The 20,001-nt window shown below is 33.7% G+C and overlaps 1 protein-coding gene across 1 annotated transcript in view; it reads left to right on the top strand.

The window, feature by feature from the left end:
- LOC132754719 (uncharacterized) overlaps positions 1-20,001 on the top strand; it is a 64,015-nt gene that overhangs the window by 26,604 nt on the left and 17,410 nt on the right. The window contains exons 2-3 of the mRNA XM_060745398.1: positions 5,643-5,894; positions 6,168-6,204. Of these exons, the coding sequence (XP_060601381.1) occupies positions 5,643-5,894; positions 6,168-6,204 (289 nt within the window). The remainder of the gene's footprint in view (positions 1-5,642; positions 5,895-6,167; positions 6,205-20,001) is intronic.

The raw sequence follows: 20,001 nt of genomic DNA, 5'->3' as shown, positions 1-20,001 counted from the left end.
TTTTATTAAAAAAAGAAATATGCTTAAGCCGAGGATGTTTTTCGAATAGATTTTTTATGGAATGGAACCAAGCAGCAGCAGCAGCAGCAGCAGCAGCAGCAGCAGCAGCAGCAGCAGAGATATAAAAACGATGATATTGAAATAAATGTAATCTTATAGACATACAGAAAAGGACGGCTATACTGCGTCCGCTTTGCTGCTCTATATTTCTTTCTGTCTTATACATGAAAATATTTTCCATCAACGCCGTTTATCTTTTTTAAAGATATTTCTTGTTACTTGCTGTATTAACATATTGTCACGTGGTATGGTCTCCCTGGTTATGCTAAATTACGATGAGGAAGGTTTTCGGCGTGATAGAATCGTTAAAGGGTTAGATACCGTAATATACGGTTCTCTGGGTTGAGTCCCGTTATGGTTTCCTACACAACCGTGTATCCTCGTATCGGGTCAGTAACTAACCCTGTAACTTTTAATATATTTTCTCAAAGATGAGATTGTAATGTTTGAACATCATCAATATGTGGAAACAAATGACGATAGTATGCATTTCTGCTTGACGCGGCTCAAATATTTTGAACTACAAATCTAGTAAATGCAAGTTTCAAATTGTCATAAAATATAACTTTGAAAAATGATTTAATCTACAGGTTAGTCGGAAAGTCCGTCCCTTTACTAAAACCGCATTGTTTTATCGCCTGAAGAACAAAACATTTCGCCTATAGGTTACATAGATAATGTGTAATAGAGTATATTATAACAAACATTCTTCCGCAAAGGAAATTATGAAAAATAAGTTCAATGTGTTCTATTGATAAAAACTAAAGCATATTTTAAAATATCGTTATGTTAGCGTTTTGTTTGAATGTCATAATGTAATTTTATAATTGAACAATGTAATTTTATAATTGAACAAAGCAAAAAGGTCATGGTGGCCTTATATCGCCCACCTGCATATAAAGGCTGTGCATGACAAGGATAGATAGCATTGAATATTACAAATAAAAAGCAAGTACATTTCATGTACTTGGTCAGAATCTGGGTAACTGATATCAGTACTCAATTCTACGTCTGAAATTGTCATCAATATCCCAATATCTGTAAATGACAAATATATGGTAATTTAAGCAAAATTCAATAGTGACCTTGAGGTCAATGTCATTTCAAGGTCAATATCATAGTTGAACTATTCAAGATGTCTGTCCTGTCATAAATATAGAAATGACATCTGATCATTGATAACAAAGAAATGGCAGTTTTATCACAATTCAATAATATGACTTTAAAATATGTCTTTATTGCCCATTTGTTTTGGAAAAGTTGTTCCGGTTAGGTGGTTTCCTGCTTACATTTGTTAGTGCATGATTGAACGGGAAACCAGCTGCAATCGTGCCAATCGCAACTTTTTGGCCCTTTCCGTCACTCTTCGGTTTAATGATAATAGCCGATGTAGTTCCGATTGCAATCATGACAATTCGGGCGATTTCGTCATACTGCGGAATCAGACGAAGTAATATTACGGAAATCTAAGCTATTTTAGTTACTTCGGTAATCCCAGTTTGTTTATATAAATAGGATTTCTATTTTTACTTGATTTATCGGTTTAAACCGTAATAAATTATAAACGAAATTGTTCCGTTTCAATTCTTTTTCAAGACACAAAAGTTAGTTTCTTTTATAATTGTTTTTGTCTGTATTAGTTTTATACAATCAGGTACGTATATTAACATATATACCTGATACAATAGAGGATGGTTACGTCTCCAAAGGGTGGTCTTGCTTACCAAATCAGCATGATCGAGTTATATTTAGATCTAATGAACGCAGTGAGGTAATCTAAAAATAGCCCATGCATATCATTAACCTTACCACGTGCTGAACTACAAATAGCGCATCGTATCTGTGGTCGTGTAACATAGTTGATACATGCTATATTAATTGGTACCACGTAACGAAGTATTTTAGTGCATTTACTTGTCCATAAAGATGCTATATAAATGAAATTAGCAACTGCCAAAACGAATAATTTCTCTTGAAATGAAATGTGCACACTTGTTTCCTTTTCAGTATGATAGAATAGTTAGTATTTTTATGATTGATTGTTTTCTTTATAAGTTTTATACAATAGAGAATAGATTTCAAATCGTTTTGACCAAAAAATATTCGTTTTTACAAAAGAAACAACTAAATAAACCCTTTATGATATTCAAATACCGTAATTAAAAAAAATTGTGATAATAAATTGAAACAAAAAAAAAACAATTTTAAAGGGTTGGGATGAAGGCACAACTGTGCAAGCCTTTCCTTTTAAAAGGCAACTTTATTTTTATTATTCAAAGGCAAATAACTCTTTACATATTCAGTCGTTTTAACTCATAAATGAACTTTATCGAGACCTTATTGTTATACATATTCTGTATAAAAAAATTTAAGAATTGAGAAGAAACGAAAGCACTAACAATGTGAAATATAGTGCGTTTTTTTATGTTGTTGTTTGTTTTTTTGTTTGTTTGTTTTTTTTTTTTTTTTTTTTTTTTTTTGTTAGATTTAGCCCATAATCTAACTTTGTTGAGATTTTATGGTCATAGATATTTTGTTGAAAATTGTCAATATTGAAGAAGAAATGAAAGCGTTGGAGTGGTAACAATGTGAAATATAACAGATATTGTAATTCAAGGGCAGATAACTCTGGACATATCGCTTAGGGTATGTGGATGCTAGAGTTTGGACGGACAGACAGACAGGCGCATACTTAGGTGAGCTAAAATTAACACACAATAACACCTGATAATAACAGGTCAAAATTAACGAAAATTACATAAACTTTAAAATATGGACGTTATTCGGCAGGACCATGCCTTTTTGCCGCAAAATGTACGTCAGAACAATGTGAATGATATGCGCCGCAAAACGTCCATATACGAACGTTTTGCGGTACGGACGTTTTGCGGTGTTACAAGGCATTTGTATAAAATGCAAACATAAACACATGTTTCTTGAAACATTGGACGTGCATTTGAATACGACTCTCTATAGTTATCACTTTCTCTGTTGCCACAATATGTACACCTCAGAAAAAATATGAGCCAATGAATGAGCGTGCTCTTTTAAATCCCGACAGATAGTGTAGTTGGAGTTATTTTTAACTTCACTCCAGTTAAAACACTGTGCATGTATGACTCACACATTTTCAATAGAATTGTCTCCAAACTATGATTCAATCAAAACTTAATGAGTTGTATTTAATTTCGTCTGCCTATTTTTATACCCGATATAAGTAGATAATAAAGAAGATTTAAAAGTTAAAAGAAACTATTTGTGTTATATATAATTCTGTGCCTCTTCAAAGCTGCCAAAATAAGATTGTTTGAACATAATTATAATTTAATGTAGTTCACTGGAACGTTTTAACACGAAAGATAAAGGCGTTTAAATACAAATACATCAGCCTGAAGGAAAAACTGAATTTAATTCGTTTATGCAAGTACTCACGACTTTGAACTATATTATTGCTTCATTATGCATGTCTTTCTTCAATGAAATGTCACGATTCAAAACTTTTCATTATTAAGGTTAGCGGCCGGATAGCTTAGTCGGTAAATCAACGGTACGGTATTTCGAGGGTCCCGGGTTCGAGTCCCGGTCAGGCTGCACATTTTTCTCACCCTGTGCAATTTGTACAGCGGCTCTACCGACTGAACTATCCGACCTTCTATTGTGGTGTATTAAGATCTGGAAGAGAGATCTTAAAGGCGTGTGATGCCTCGAAAGCATTAATCACAACAATATAACATGGACATTTCAGAGACGTTATGATTGAGTCTGTGCATGATGATAAAGGAATAGTGCAACATTCTTCACGCCTCCTTCCACCGTATTGGAGCGGTATTCAATTTTCACCACTACAAGGTGTTAATCAATGGTTCCGAAGAACCAGAACAAATATAACAACACTGAAGTATAAGTACGGGGCAGTTTTTACAGCTGCCTCACGGTACTTCAAAACTGCTGTTGTGATGTTTAAAATAATTCACTAAAGTAATAAGTCGTGTTGTGTTGATTGTATAGTTAAAGGCACAACGATGAGTACCGCTCGGAACCGTAGGGAATGTTGTGCTCTTTTAGTATTCACAATGTAAAAACTCAATCTAACCGAGTTTGCGATTTTCGTGAAAATTAGCATGAGTCTAGATGCGTAATACGTGCTCTTGCCGATACTCTGTATCGCGATAAATGTTGTTTTGAGCACGTACCATCTTACATGATAAAAGTTTGAAAAGGGATATTGTGGATACAAATATGATGTAAGAAATCCAGTGTCTGATAGTCATCAAAATATATTTGTTATTCATGTATGAAAATACACGTGTAATCTTATTAAAAGTATTTAAAGAATCAATAAGCCTTAGACATCCTGATGTTAGAAGTTCGATATAATGATAATGTAATGTAATTATGATAAGCAAATAACGGCTTATTATAAAGGCTTGTATTCTGCCTAAATGAGTTTCTTGAAGTAAATAATGTATGTAAATAAAACAAAACGGTTTATACAGGTGTTCTCTTTTCAAGCATACATGAAGTTGCAATAAAAACTTAATCGATGTAGCTAGAAATAAGTTTTAACGGATTAAAAGATATCTACATTGACATTAAAAGTAATTTAAAGGCTTTATCACAGGAACGTTTCAATACGGAAGATAATAGAGTTTAAATCCACTATTGGAATATCAAAACATTACATGCAGGTTAAACTGGGTGTTATTCGTTTATGCGTGTAGTAGCAATTGATTATTTTGTAACGTTCAGTTTTAATGTCGTACACATACTGACGTTTGCCTATTTGACTACAACTCACTTTCACATACATGATTTCAAATATATCGATATTTAACGGTACATAATGTTTTCGTCTCGGGTATACTGTTTCTTTAACGCTGGTTTCCCATTACTGAATCTTTATAATAAATTAAGCCGAATTAACAAGAAAATGTTAAAAATGACAAAAGAAAGTCATGACCAAAGATGATAAATCTACTAACAATATAAACAAGTATGCACATAATGTTACAAAGATAGGCCATAATGCAATAAACGGTGATATAATATTGTTCTTAAATTTACTCCTTTCATTTATTATCAATAATGATGTTACATCAGTATTCCTTTCCTATAACATAAGATCAAGATGAAAACGCCTAAATAAAGCGTTGCAGTTTTCTTCCCATGTACACAGTTACAATTTCTGCATAGTGTATGCACAGTATACACATTGTCTTTTAAAGCGTCTTGTTATATTTATTCCCCTTCAACGTATGCGCAGAACACTATATTGGTAAATATTTCAATCAAATGTTTGGTCCGGTTTATCTTCCCTTGCCCTATCAAGGAAGTGCAGTACCGCAAAGAACAAATCAACGGGAACCGAGGAATCAACCTCCGTGCCACTCTGCTGATTCCGTTTATATATTTTTGTTAATATTAACATGAACCCGAAATCGCTTGTCTTTAATCGATAAATTTGGAATGAATTTTGAATAAGCATGCGAATGTATTTTTTTCGCAATGCTAGTATAGTAGAATAAAAAAGAAATGTTTGAACTAGATTCTTTGCATTTCTATAATACCATTTACTTTTACAGAAATTAAAATGTACTCTAACGACATTGGTTGCCATAGCAATCGTCAACATAAGTGTCTTACTTCCATTGGTCGTGCACTGGCGCCTGTTAAGACAGCACAAGGTCGAATCAGAATGGTGCTCTACCTTAGACATAACAAGTCAAGGGAACCCAGACCTTTTAGGCCAGTTTATAGTTGAGACTGACAAAACTACTGATCGTAACAAAACATGTGGCAAACTGAGTACCATGTTGCAGGCAGTTGTTAATCTGGTAATGATTTCCTAATTATTCTTTTTCTTATATCGTCAAATAAGTTTAAATTAAACAAATACAAGCATTTTTGTTTTGGCCTTTGATGTGACTGTAAGTTTTGCGGAAAAATAAATGTTATATATAATAAAATCTAATAATTGCAGATCTAGTTGTTATATAAATGATATAAATAAAAAGTTCGATTATGTTATGATCATACAAGTAAACAGTATTGATATAAATATATAATTGACACTGTTATTTATATTTTATTATCATTCACTGTTTTAGACTATACATGACAGCTACGACAGTGACGCTTGTCCAGGTATGTTCTTGTCATCTATTAACATCATCAAAACTCCACAAAGGTGACTTATTCTCCTTTCCTCAACGTATATCCTAATTAAATGATCACAAATTTGAAACAGACTTAACAACGTCACCCGCCTCAATCGGGACGTCCTCGGCTATTATTCATAATAACATTGGACTTAATAATGATTTAAAGTATTTCCACTACGTGGTTTTAGATGTAAATAAATATAGAGCTCAGGCTTTTGTATAAATTTGACATCCAAAGAAAAATATAGTTTTTTTCGGTCAAGTAAAGATTGAGCATATGTCTCACAATCATAATCAATTTAAAAATGCTCACCGATGTACAATTATTACCAAGTCCGAATAAATGTAAACAGGTAGACATTTTGTACTTTCGGTTTCAACATAATAAGAGAAGTATATAAATAATGTACTGTTCACTGTTATATCTGTAAGTTTACTTAATTAAGGTGGACTTTTACTTGATATATTGCTATAAATTCAGTCTTTAACTCCTAGCATTAAATTGATATTTGTTTGCATATTGAGGTTCTTAGCGTTAGTAAGACCGAACTACCGTATCCGTTCTGTGAATTCTTACTACTTCGTTCGAGGTACTTATCCGAAGACTGGCGGAAAGGGCCGAAAAGTTGCGCACCGCCTAATGCAAGCTTTACATGAAACAAAGAACAGTATTATTTCAAACGTTTGATGTGTAAATTTGAACTTTTATTGCCAAAATCATGATAAATGCTAAATAATACATTCAACACAGACATATAACTTGCTCCTAAGTATGTGTCATGTGTAACACATTTGACGGAAAAACAAAATATATGTGTTCATGTTTGTGGTATTTGCTAGTTTCTTCAATTTCAATTGATGTGGTAACAGTATGCTATAATCATCCTAAGAATATTGTACATGCTGTTTTTGACGTCTTGGCTGTGAAATGCAGGTTTCGTTACATCAGACCCATTTTCAAAATTTAATTATGTATAGTCACGCCCATTGTTTTCTCGTTATTGTCACACATTTTTTTATACCTGGGGACCATACGCCAATTTTCAGAGAATGGCAACAAAGTGTGACACTAAATGTCTAAAACATGACCACCGTATAAATACATTTGCGGTTGTTTCAAAATTATAAACTTTATTATATTCGTTTTCTAAATGTTGAATTGTTAAATTCTGATGGTAACTTTCCCCCCATGAACAGCCTGCATTATTTTCAATGTTTTTTTCGATTTTGGCGTTATTTAGAGATTCCGTTTTTCTCTATTGTGTTAATCAATAAAATGGAGTTTTAATAATGTATTTCAATAAGGAATAATGTATGTCAATCTGGGAAACATTTACATTCCAGAGTTCTTACTGAAACTTGCTTTAGGTATGACAGCATTCAACTGCACAGCTTCAAAGAAAGTTGAATCTTCCTTACACCTTAATGACATATTCTCACATGCTAAACCAGGTATGTTATTACAATCATTACATACATGCATTTGTATTTGATAAAACCCCATTCTTCTGTATTTTGGCCAGCAAGTATGTAAACGGTAAAACAGTTTTACACAGCATTCAATGGCAACACTTTTTGTCTGTACCTTATGTTACATTCAAATGAAATATTCTGATACAAAACAGGAATAGTCGGCAGTTTCAGGATTTTTTAAAAGCAAAAATCGCTTAAAAAGCAATTGTTTAATGTTTTAACCAACATCTAATAGGATTTTAGGCCTGATACCACACAGCAATAACCGAATGTTTAGAAAACAGACATCAATAATCATTAAACATGAAAATATGATTATAAGTATTACCAATATCTTTGCATAAATAAAAAATCTGGAAGAACGGTGATACCTCGGAAGCATTAATCGCAACAAAATGACATGAAAATTGCAGACTTGTTTCGTTTTGTCCTCATGGCAAAAATAAAAAATGTAAAATCGCCCTACCCCGGGGTTTGAGCGCTTTTTCGCTTTTAAAAGACTTTAAAGGGGCTGAAAAACTGGAAAATTTTCTCGCCCCTTAACAATTCCAAAGCAAGCCAAAATAATTTTTAAAAATTTGATACTTTTCTAAAAATTACAAAATAAGCTTGTCTTAATACAAAGCCCTTTGCTAACCCTTTCATGTTTTTTTCAACAATTGTTACTTTATGAATAATTTTTTTCAGTTTTGGGAAAAAAACAAAAATTATGGGGTGTTTTACAGATTGTTAAACATATTGAAATACATCCAAGGGAAGGGGTTATTTCATCAAAAAAATTGGCTATTACTTTGTGTCGTCTTTACTTACAGTAAGGCTAACAGCATGAATCGACTGATACCGTCAAAAACTCCGAAATTGCAAACCGTCACTTGTTAATTGTTTACACCCCAAAAAATGGGCCAAAAAACCCTTTAAAAGTCTCCATGTGTGAATTATCCCTTCCCCGGTTAAAGCGAATGGTCAAATAATTAGGAATTTTTACTTAAATAAGCAGGACAGAGTATACGTGGCCACATCACATCCCTATAATTTTGTCAGTGGTCACAGTAAAAATTATCTAAGTATTCATACCATTTTGTAAGATCAAAGGCACAAAAACAACAAGAAAACAACAACAAAAAAACACACACAACAAAAACAAACGCTAAACAATCCCAAAGAACCAAACAAATAAACAATCAAAAAGACAAACAAACGAAAGTATACAATTTGTTATATAGGTAAAATTCCGTCTGGACATTACCGTTTTTAATTTTTATTCTTTATACTTTTTTAATATTATATGTGTGGTATCAAGTTAATTTCTTTTCAAAATTTTATTCCTTTTAGTTTCTTTAATCGTTTTCTCGTTCAGGGCACAAGCACTAATGTGTCCGTGTAGCATATAACGCTCTTCATGGAAGTTCCATGATAACCGCCATATGGACACATCTGCGTATGTTTCAAAATCAAATTTTCACAAATTCATTTAAGATGTTGAATCTGCTTATGCCGAGGCTAGGGGCGTAGAAGATAGCTTGTAACTACCACTTCTGTCCATGTACTAAAAGTTCGAGCCTGTAACATTTTCATTTTTCTGCGTTTTGGTTTCTTTATGAAAATTGTTTTTCTCTGTTTTGTAACCATTTTGTGTATCTTTATTTTTTTTCTTGTTTATGCTCAATCATTTAGAATACACTCACTATGAATCGGATATGTTCAGCACATACAAGAGTTAATTATTTTTAATGTATCAGTACATCTTTGTAACAATGTCAAGCAAATAATTGGATGCACGTAAAACAATTTATGATAGATATATACATACATGTATTTACCAAGTCATAAATATTTCTAAGAAATAGCTTATTTACAAAACATATTTATCATTGAACATACCATCGTGACGGTGAATTATATAGACACGTATCATGTAACATTTCCTAGGAAAGATGCTGGCGTTGTCTTGAATAAAGGTGGTTTCTGAATTACAAATGACTATAGTCAATCAACCTTGTAGATGATAATTATTACATTCTTATCGATATACGCATCACGCCAATGTCTATATAATCACCAAGACATCTGTATTTTTACACTGATATTCCTACGACTGTCAGGAATGTTTATCTGTGATATTGACATTTTTACTTTGAAATTTGCACGAGGTTAGATGAACAAAAAAATTGTTTGATCTGATTTTCTTTTTGGACTCTTAATATGAAAACGTGGTTTAATAGTACAATTATAGTGTTGTGATATTGAAAGATTGACAAGCAAAAAAAGTAACAAACCTAAAATTGATGAGATAAGATCAAGGAATGGTTCATGCATTTGTACTTCTCATCACATAGAAATCACATTGTGCAAATGCTGGAAGTTCATTTGTTACATGCTATTAGATTTGAAATAAATATTATTCAAATGAAGTTATGTGAACTTAAAATAAAATATAAGGCAGAAATAAAAAAATGACCTTGAAAGCAATATAAAGATTGTAATTTGTCTGTAAATATTGAAGAAGAAATTAAAATTGTTAAAACCAACCGATGTGAAATAAGTTTTAACTATGTTTATCAAACTATAAATGTCAGTTGCTTACCAATTTTTCAAAACATTTGTAGTATCATATTTCTCAAGTTTTCAAATAACTTATCGAACCGAAACATATCACTGTTCAATAATATATATATTTACTTACTTAAAAATGAAAGGTTAGAAAGGTTAGAAAGGTATAAACATTTATAGTGTCATATTTCTCAAGTTTTCAAATAACTCATCGAACCGAAACATATCACTGTTCAATAATATATATATTTACTTACTTAAAAATGAAAGGTTAGAAAGGTTAGAAAGGTAACTTACGTTTAAATTAACGGTTATAAAGTTGTGAATGAATTTGTGAATCAAAAGGAAATAACTGAATGAAATCCTGTTCATATCTTTTTGGTAAATTTAAACAAAGTTTTTTTTAAAATAGGGCGATCTTAAAACCCTTGTGCTGATTTTTAAAAAAAAAGAATAAAAGACTTTTAAAATTTCGTAAAAATTCACTGTTTTTTTTTTCAACAAAAATCTGTTTTCTTCAATTATGATTGTATGTTTTGATACTTTAAAAAAGAAAATTTTGTAAATTATGTTTTTGAAAAAATTCGTTTTCATGTTTTATTACATTCAACAAAGAATTTTTTGGAGATCGTTGAATTTGAGGGTTGGTTTTTTTTGATAGATCATTTTTTGGAAAAAAAAAAATTGTTTGGGTGTCAAAAAAGAAAATTTAATTATTGATTTATTCTGCACGGGTTCTTATCCGAAAAAACAATAAAAAAAATTAAAAAAGGGGGAAAATTAATGAGATCTTTTTTTTTATAAGAAAACGCGATTACCTTTTTACGTGCATATATATGTACAGAAGTCTTTAGACTTTTTTTAATCTATCACTCTGTGGACTACGGCATTATAATGCATCCTCGAAATTCTATAGATATAAATGCAAGAAAAAGATGCATTTTGCCTTTTACCCTTTATTGTTTAAGGCTCTCCAAACACACTTATTCATCGTGTGTTTATTTGAGCAAGTCAACATAAAATTCGGATTTTTCGTTATATATATAGTACGGTTTTCTGTTTTCACAATAAAAAAGTTTGGCAGATATTATTTTTTAAATTGGCTTGAATCAGCTCGAGTATTTCAACTTTCATTAACAATAAATTTAGAAAATTAAAAGCTATTTTATTTGTGTTTTTTTTAAATTATCATAATTGTTTTCCCCAACCGTTAAAGTTATAATAAACCAACCACCTTTAATGAGTATTGTTAATCCGATGCGTTTTCTTTCAATATTTCTGATCAATAATTTAAAATAAACAGTAAAAGAGTCAAGTGAAGCGCAGGATCATATGAACTTTACTCCTGCGTGATACAAATATATAATCTACATCTGCTATAACTTATACGGCAGCAATGTATTATCTATTTATGCCTCATACCGTCTTTTTATATTTAAAGTGGTAGTTACAATTTGTTATCGCAGGCCATTAACATTGTTTTCATTCTTTTGCTCTAAGGACATTAAAATTTCTTATGCAGACAGATCGTATGAAGTGGGGTCTTACAACACTTACAGGTAATTATTTATCTGCTGCAAAAACCTTGGGTGTACCTGTCATAATTGTCTACAGATATAATTGTCGCAACGTTTTAATCTAGCTATACTATACAATTATTAAAATTTTAAAGTTTGCAGGGACTAAATTATTTCACATGGATTATATTCTGATCCATATCCAAGTTAAATTGTAGTTGATGGCTGTATACCATGTATTGTGTTTTGTAAATGAGATGGATGTTAACTAAGCTTATTTTTGGATTTGAAAATGACTTTCTTATTCTTAACCTCTTTGTTGTTCATCAAACAGCCTCCCAAACTTCTTCCAATAGCGACCGATTATATAACATGTTTCTAATTTGGTAAAGTTTGTATAGGAGAAAAAGACATATTGATCATAAAGCCTTATCAAACTATTGTGACAGCTTATGATACATGTGTATATGTCCTTACACTGATCTTTTAAATGTCTATCAGTCTTTCTTTCGCTCGTTTTTTGAACTTGTTTGGTATATTATTTTTAAAGAACTAGACAGACAAATTATTTCGGAGAAAAAGCAGAACAATTTTTCGAACTTTTTTACGCTAAATATGAAACATTTTGGTTACATTTTTAGATCAGTTTCCACAATTTAACCTTACAGAACAGTAAGGTGCATTTTTGGGCCTGATATGCCTTGCATTTGCTGAAATCTTGTACTACTGTCTTTTCTTGGGGGGGTGGGGGGGCTGGTTTATACCCTTAAGGCACAAACTAGTGTAGAAAGGAACAATGCGTTTCTTTTGTTAAATTGAAGTTATGAATCTCGACCTCCAAGTAGCTCGACAATACACGACTGACGGAATAAAAAAATAGAAACAGAACATGTGAAGAAGTATATGTATGGACAACTTGCTTCGCCACAGTAATCGCCATTATTTTGTACAAAATAAATTTTCGATTAGTGAATTTTACACATTACATATCTTGCAATATTGTATTGTATTGTCGGGGAATTGCGCTAATATGTATGACGCCTAAGTACATGGAACGAAGCGTCACTTTGGCACGATCACGTCTGTTTTGTAGTATGAAAGTAGTCTTTTTGAAAAGACGTAAAGTAGTTCAAACGTGTTGTCATTTTTTTCCATGCATAGCTACTTTTCCGATTGTATGTGTAATTGTTTCTTGACTTTTGTTGTTTATCGGTAAATATGATCGTTAACGGTATTATACTTGACGATGAAATATTAGACTCGATCAGATTTTTCTTCTTACCTCAGTTAAAATTGTCCTTCTGTTACACTTTTTGCAAAGAATCTCTTTCGCCCCAACCAAGTGTTTCCGATCAGGTAATTTCAGAGCATTAGCTTAGATAATTCAAAACATTCAACTGAATTAACCATATAAAATATCAATGATCTATTCAATGAAATGTATGAATTACTTTTACTTTCCTTTTTGTACAAATTTAATGCACGAAATATGACAATGTTTATCCATTTACGGAGATATTTGAAAATAACCAGTAATTGTGAAAAGGTAATGCCGAATCTGTGCAAGGGTTTGGTCGAAATGAGTTACATGGTTAGTAATTGGACTATGTATTTCAAAGTGAAACAAATAAAAGAAATAAATGCACAGATCATAGTATAACTAGCGTTACAAATGTGATACAATGTTTACTTGATAAGATAATACGTGAGAACGTATACCTTGGCTTATTTTGTGCTTTTCGTCGATATCAATAAGTACAAAGTAGCTCAATTGAATTAATTGTCTTGAATTCGTTATGCCGCTAGACATTCCTTGGTCTATAGCTGTTCATATTTGACTTACTCAAAGGACAACGACACAACGAATGAAAGCAGTCAGGTTTTTCATTTGAATCATACGTTTGGCTTTGGTGATACTTCTTCACGATAATTTGGTTTGAATTGTCTCAATTTTAACTATTTCAGTTAAAATTCAGTTCAGTTTTAAATCAGTTAATATTTATTGCCCTTTTTGTCATATGAAGGGTTGAGTTTGTCATACAAAAGTATACGGCGGAACGCAAATTTGATTTATGATGAGTTATTGCGTCAATCTATCGACGAACACAAAGGTCGCCTCTTGGCTTAGCGAAGGTCGTCATTCAACGATTCTTCTTAAGTAAACAAGTTCCTAGCAATACTTTTTAGCGGTTCTTAAGCTATGCATGTTCTATGTTTATTTACTTATCGATCGTGCTTTTTTGCTGACTATTTAACCATTTGTTACTGTTGCACATTTGCCGTTACTTTTGCCATAACTTCCTTTGTTATTGTAATATATTCTACGTGGTCGGGTGATTTAACTTTCAACATGGTTAATCATCCTTTAATGTTTATCTTCTCAAAACATTTCTTTCGTACAATTTATACCATGGTTAATTATATTTGTTCACAAAGACTAAATGTACTAGTTTTTTTTGACTATAATGAGACTTGCTTATTCTGTTATACAAATACTATTTTAATAAAGTAATAATCTGTACATCCTTCTGTCTAATGATAGCCTTTCTATTCTATTTGTCCTTTTTTTCTTTTGTTCTTATTATAGTTTATATAGTTTATTACTATTGTTTTTCTCTCACACCCTAATACGCTAGGTATTCTTTTCATGATGACAAAGTTCCATAACAATTTTTCTGATTGAATTTGTAAATACATATCATATAAAATTTAATGCAATTTCAATATAGAAACAAAGTCGAATCTTACACACACACACACATAATTTAAAGGTGATGACAACTCTTCACACTGTTTGAGTTGTTTGATTTATTGAGTTGTCTGCCTTATTGGTATAGTCAATACATTATCTATACATTATCTTCAGTGACGTATAACAGTTAAAGTCACCATAAATATGTTGTACCAATCATACTTTATACGCAAAAATGAAAAAAAACCACTTTGTCTGTGTCATTGATAATGTCTTGTATCTTCATTTTTGGCTTTTGTAGTTTGTTCATTGCCAACTCTTACTCCATACTTTGTTTTCTCATTTCTAAGTCTTGAACTTCAAAACAATAATAAACTGAAAATACTGAATCTCACACAAACTGGTAACAAAGTCACTGTATCCACTGCCTTGTTACAAAGTATTAAATGTATCATCATACAAATGAAGCTAAACGTCAATAAAGCTAGCTTATCGTATGAATTAGTGGTCATTATGATGGACTATTGTAATTTAGTTTTATACATTTACATATTTCCCAAATTCAAACTGTCATTTTTATTTTCAAAAAGAAAAATTGGGATATTTAACCTTATCTTTTTATCGTCCAACAAAATATAAAAATGGGTTCAACAAATTCTCATAATTTGCTCATTCATTTGAATAGTTCAACATTTTTCACTGGTAACCTTCCTAGTGTATGTGATTATGTTAAAAATTATTAGTACTTACTTACTGGCGTTCGCTCTACACGATCACGCCAGTATCCGCGATGAAGGTTGTGGTCCGCCGCAGGTCCTCAACGTCTCCGTACTGGAGTGTTGCTCCTTGGGGCCACGTTGCTCCTCGCCCCTGGTCGTGTCTTTTGCATCTTTGGAAGATATGCTCTGTAGTCTGGTCCTCTTCTCCACAGGGACATATGGGGGACGGCACCAGTTTGTACTTCCTGCACATGTGTGCATTCAGTCTGTTGTGTCCCGAGCGAAGCCTGACCATCACCACTTGTTCTGGTCGGTTTAGCATGTGGTAGGCATCTGCTTCCTGTCTTGTCTTGGTGAGAGCCTTGATGATGGTGGCTTTCTCCTTGTATGTCACCTGGTTATCTGGTTGCTCCAACTGGGCTCCTAACCTAGCCAGCTTGTCAGCCTCCTCATTTCCGGGCACTCCACAGTGAGATGGTATCCACTGAAGTGCAACATTACAGGACGACCCAAGCTTGTTCACGGCTTGCGCTAGTTCAGGGACATTGTTGTTTTGTAGGGCCTCCAGAACTGATCTTGCATCTGTGAGGAAGACTACAGGTGTGATCTCTTCTGGCGAGTTTTCTATCAAAAAGACTGCCTTCATGAGTGCCTCAGTCTCTGCTCTGTAATTGCTGCAGTGCTTCCCAGTGGCGATGTAATGGGCTGTGTTCTGGCCTGACGGGTACGTTATGTGAATACCACCGCCTCCATCCTTAACGGCTCTAGTGGCTGACCCATCTGTGTATACATGGTGTTGTGTAAACACTAAATAATCAAAAGATTGCACTGGTTCTTCAATAACGTTGTTTTATTTCTGATTACCGGAAGTCAACTCCTATAATGACGTCAATACAATAACGTATAAAATGGCGCGTCACGCTAAACGTGACGCTAATATTGGCGCAATAACTCAGTACATACATATGTACGTAACACTCCAGGGGCCACAATGTTTGTTCAAGATCATATTAAATAAAATAATAATTGTACAAACTGAAATTCAATGAAATGAAGTATTGTAACTTAGAAACTTTAAAATCAGATATATCTAGTGAATTAAATTACAAGTTCGATCAATCAATTAAATTCATAAACTGTCTCTGATAGTAAACCACCATTGCAATTAGTTTCAAATCATTGTTATTATACTCTTAATGCAATTAAACGGTAAAGTTTCACTGATTATATATAACGAATTGCAAATGTCACTTTATGTTTTAAAGGCATGCGCGAAAAATTGGTGCCGGCAATGCACGTGAATCACGTGTACTATGTTACTTAAGTTCTAGTGGGTACAGCTTGGCATTAGGTCGTGTAGTAATTCCTCGTCTGGATCTAACACGGGCTGCTCGAATATGTCCATCACCGCCAGTTGCTACATCTTCTATTATTCCTAATGACCAGCGATTCCTTGGTAAATACTCGTCATGTATTTGAACCACGTCACCAACATTGATATTGTCACCATGGTTACCAGATTTTCTGTGAAACTCTCGCAACGATGTGAGGTATTCGTGTTTCCATCTTCACCAAAAATGATCAAGCGTTGCAGTCTTAAATCTGAACAATTTACCGGCCGATTCTTGGGTTAATTCCTTTGTTGTGGGATCTCTGTCGTCTGGGTAAATAGGGGAGGTAATCCTTCGTCCGTATAGTAGATGCGATGGTGTTAATGGTTCTTCATCTTTGGTATCTGTATATGTATATGTAAGAGGGCTGTCATTGATAATGCATTCTATTTCTGTTACAAGTGTACGAAGAACTTCCATGCTTATTAATGATTTCCAAAGCACTTTTCTGATACATGTCTTAGTAATACCTATAAGTCTCTCCCACCAACCACCATACCAAGGGGCATGTTGCGGGATAAAAGTCCATGAAATATTGTGTGTTCCAAGAATCTCGTCCTTCAGGATTTTGGCAGTGGCTATATATGTAAGGGCGTTATCAGACATTATAATTTTTGGAATTGATTTTCTACTGAAGAAACGCCGTAGAGCCAAAATGAATGATTCCACAGTCGTATCTGGCACAATCTCTAAATGGATAGCTCGTGTATTTGCGCACGTAAAAAGACAAATATATGCCTTTTGTAGATCTCCATGAGGTGTTTTTACTGTCAATGCTCCAGTGAAATCTATCCCTGTCACAGTGAATGGTGGTGCTTGTTTCAATCTGTTGCTCGGTAAAGGTGGGGCGTCGGGAATACTATATGCTTTACCTGTTACCTTGCAGCACGTGACGCACGAGCGAACAATTTTCCGGACACGTTGACGAATACTTGGAATCCAGTACTTTTGACGAAGAAATGTGACAGTACTTGCTGTACCGGAATGAAGCTGAACAATATGTGCGTCCTTTATGATAAGGTCTGTAAATTGATGTTTAGACGGAAGAAGGTACGGAATCTCTTGCTTTCTTGTAACGGTGCATTATGTAATCTACCGCCGCAACGAATTAGCTTATCGTCATCCATAAAAAGATCTAGCTTTGTTACTATAGTTGGTCTTCTTGACCTGCTAGATTTGTTTTCTAACAGGTACTTTTTTCACTTCTGGGTAATTTTGTCGTTGCACGTGTATTATTAGTTGTCTGGCTGCTACATCCATCTCGTGTGTCTCTAAAGGTCCACGTATTTTCTCTGAACGTCTGCAATTGTTAACAAATCGGTTGACGTAGGCCGTAACACGTAATAGTTTCATATATGAATTATATCTCTTGAAGTCTAGAATCTCTATAATATTTGGTGTTTGTAATGAGTATCTTGAGGCTGTCAAGACAGTTGTTTCACATGTAGGATTGTCATATTCAACAAACCTGTAATCGTTCCTTGAAAATGCTCTCTCATCCGTCAGCCATGTAGGGCCATGCATCCACAATGGATTATTTTGAATTTTTTCGTAGGTAAGTCCTCTCGATAAAAGGTCTGCAGGATTCTCATGCGTCGGGCAATACTGCCATTGAAAACCATTAGACATCTCTTGTATTTCCTTTACACGATTAGAAACAAATATCGGTTGTTTTTTGGCTGAAGAAATCCAACTCAACACGATTTGACTATCGCTCCATAGATATATACTTTTACAGTCAATAGCTGACTTTATATGTTGACAAAGTCTTGCTGCAAGAAGTGCTGCACAAAGTTCTAGCTTTGGAACTGTAAGCTGCTTAATTGGGGCTACTTTACTCTTCGCCATTATGAGTATGCTTTCGTTACCGGAAACGAGATATGCGCATGCTCCATACGCTTTAATGCTTGAATCGGCGAAAAATATGCAGGCTTTCATCTTTGTGTGTTGATTTTTGGGAAATATTGTCGGTAGAATTTTATTCCGGTGGCCTTGACTAAATCTTCTCTTATCTTTATCCATTTCGTAATTATTTCTTCTGGTAAAACCTCATCCCAGTGGAAGTTTTGTTTCCATAGCAACTGTATCAACATCTTCCCTCTAACAGTAATTGGACAGAGCAATCCCAACGGATCAAAGATTGATGACGACTCTTTCAAAATTTCCCTTTTAGTTAATAATAAGTCATTACTTGGGTTTGAAATCTTTGGCAAAAACGACATTTCATCGGTTGAAGGATCCCAACGCATTCCCAGGATCTTTGTGACTGTATCCTTGTCGCCGACTTCATCGCACTGGATAATTTTACGTAATTTTGGATTGTTTGAGCTCCAGGATCTCAAATTAAAGCCAGCTTGCTGGAACAGGTGTCTGCTGTCTTTGTAGAAATCCAACAGTGAATTCTCATCTGGTGTGCTTGCAAGAATATTGTCTACATATAACGCTTCCTTGACTCGGTCTGTAATGTTACATTGATGTAAATCTAAATGTTTCATAATAACTGCGTTCAGAATGAATGGTGAGCACGTTGCTCCAAAAAGCACTGACTTGAAACGGTATATCTGAAGAGAACTATCTGGATCATTTGGATCTGATAGCCAAAAGAAACGGGTGACGTCACGGTCGTCTTGATGTAGGCTGACGTTTAAGAATGCTTTCTCAATATCAGTGCAGACAGCAAATTTGTTGTACCGGAAACGCAGTAATATTGAAGTCAAGTCGTTAAGTTGTGGTGGTATATTCATCAGACAATCATAAACTTGGAGAATTCTTAGATGATCTGCAACTGCAATCATAAACGATACGAATGGGTGTGGTTGCCGAGTCTTTTCTCACAGGATGATGGGGAATGTAGTGTACTTTTCGTCGTGGTAACATTGGGGTCGGGACTAATGTGTCGTCTATACTAGGAGATAATGGCTCTGTAACCTTCTCTATAAATCCTCTCTGTTCCTGCTCGTAAATAATATCTCCATATTTCTTTAGAAGTTCTGGGTCTTTTCTCAATCTATTTATAACATTTATAGTTCTTCGTCGGCTTATGTTCTCGTTACTTGATAGAAAGGGATGGTCATCTTTCCATGGTAATTTGGCAATGTATTGTCCATTACTGTACGTAATACTATTGTCCTGATACTCTCTTGTTTTCTCAAAGTTTAACTGTTGGTTTGGTTTCAGTTCAACTCCAATGGACTCCACCTCCCAAAATTTCTCTAAATTTACAACATGTTGTGTTTTCATAGTAATAACGTTCATCATGGATACGGGAATCGACGTAGAATTTATTAGAGTACCTGTTTTCAATGGTCCTGATAGAAGGTATCCGATTTTAGACAGTATAGCTGTAGGCCCGTCTCCTCTAATAACTTGATCTTGTATAACGTCCCAGTAATGATCAGCACCAATAAGAATCTCGATATCAAAATATTCATCTCCTGA

The sequence above is a fragment of the Ruditapes philippinarum genome, unplaced genomic scaffold (assembly GCF_026571515.1).
Source record: "Ruditapes philippinarum isolate M1 unplaced genomic scaffold, ASM2657151v2 ctg3956_1_1_1_1, whole genome shotgun sequence".
NCBI lineage: Eukaryota > Metazoa > Mollusca > Bivalvia > Venerida > Veneridae > Ruditapes > Ruditapes philippinarum.
The sequence above is the reverse complement of the archived record's forward strand: the minus strand, read 5'-3'. Positions and strand labels throughout refer to the sequence as shown.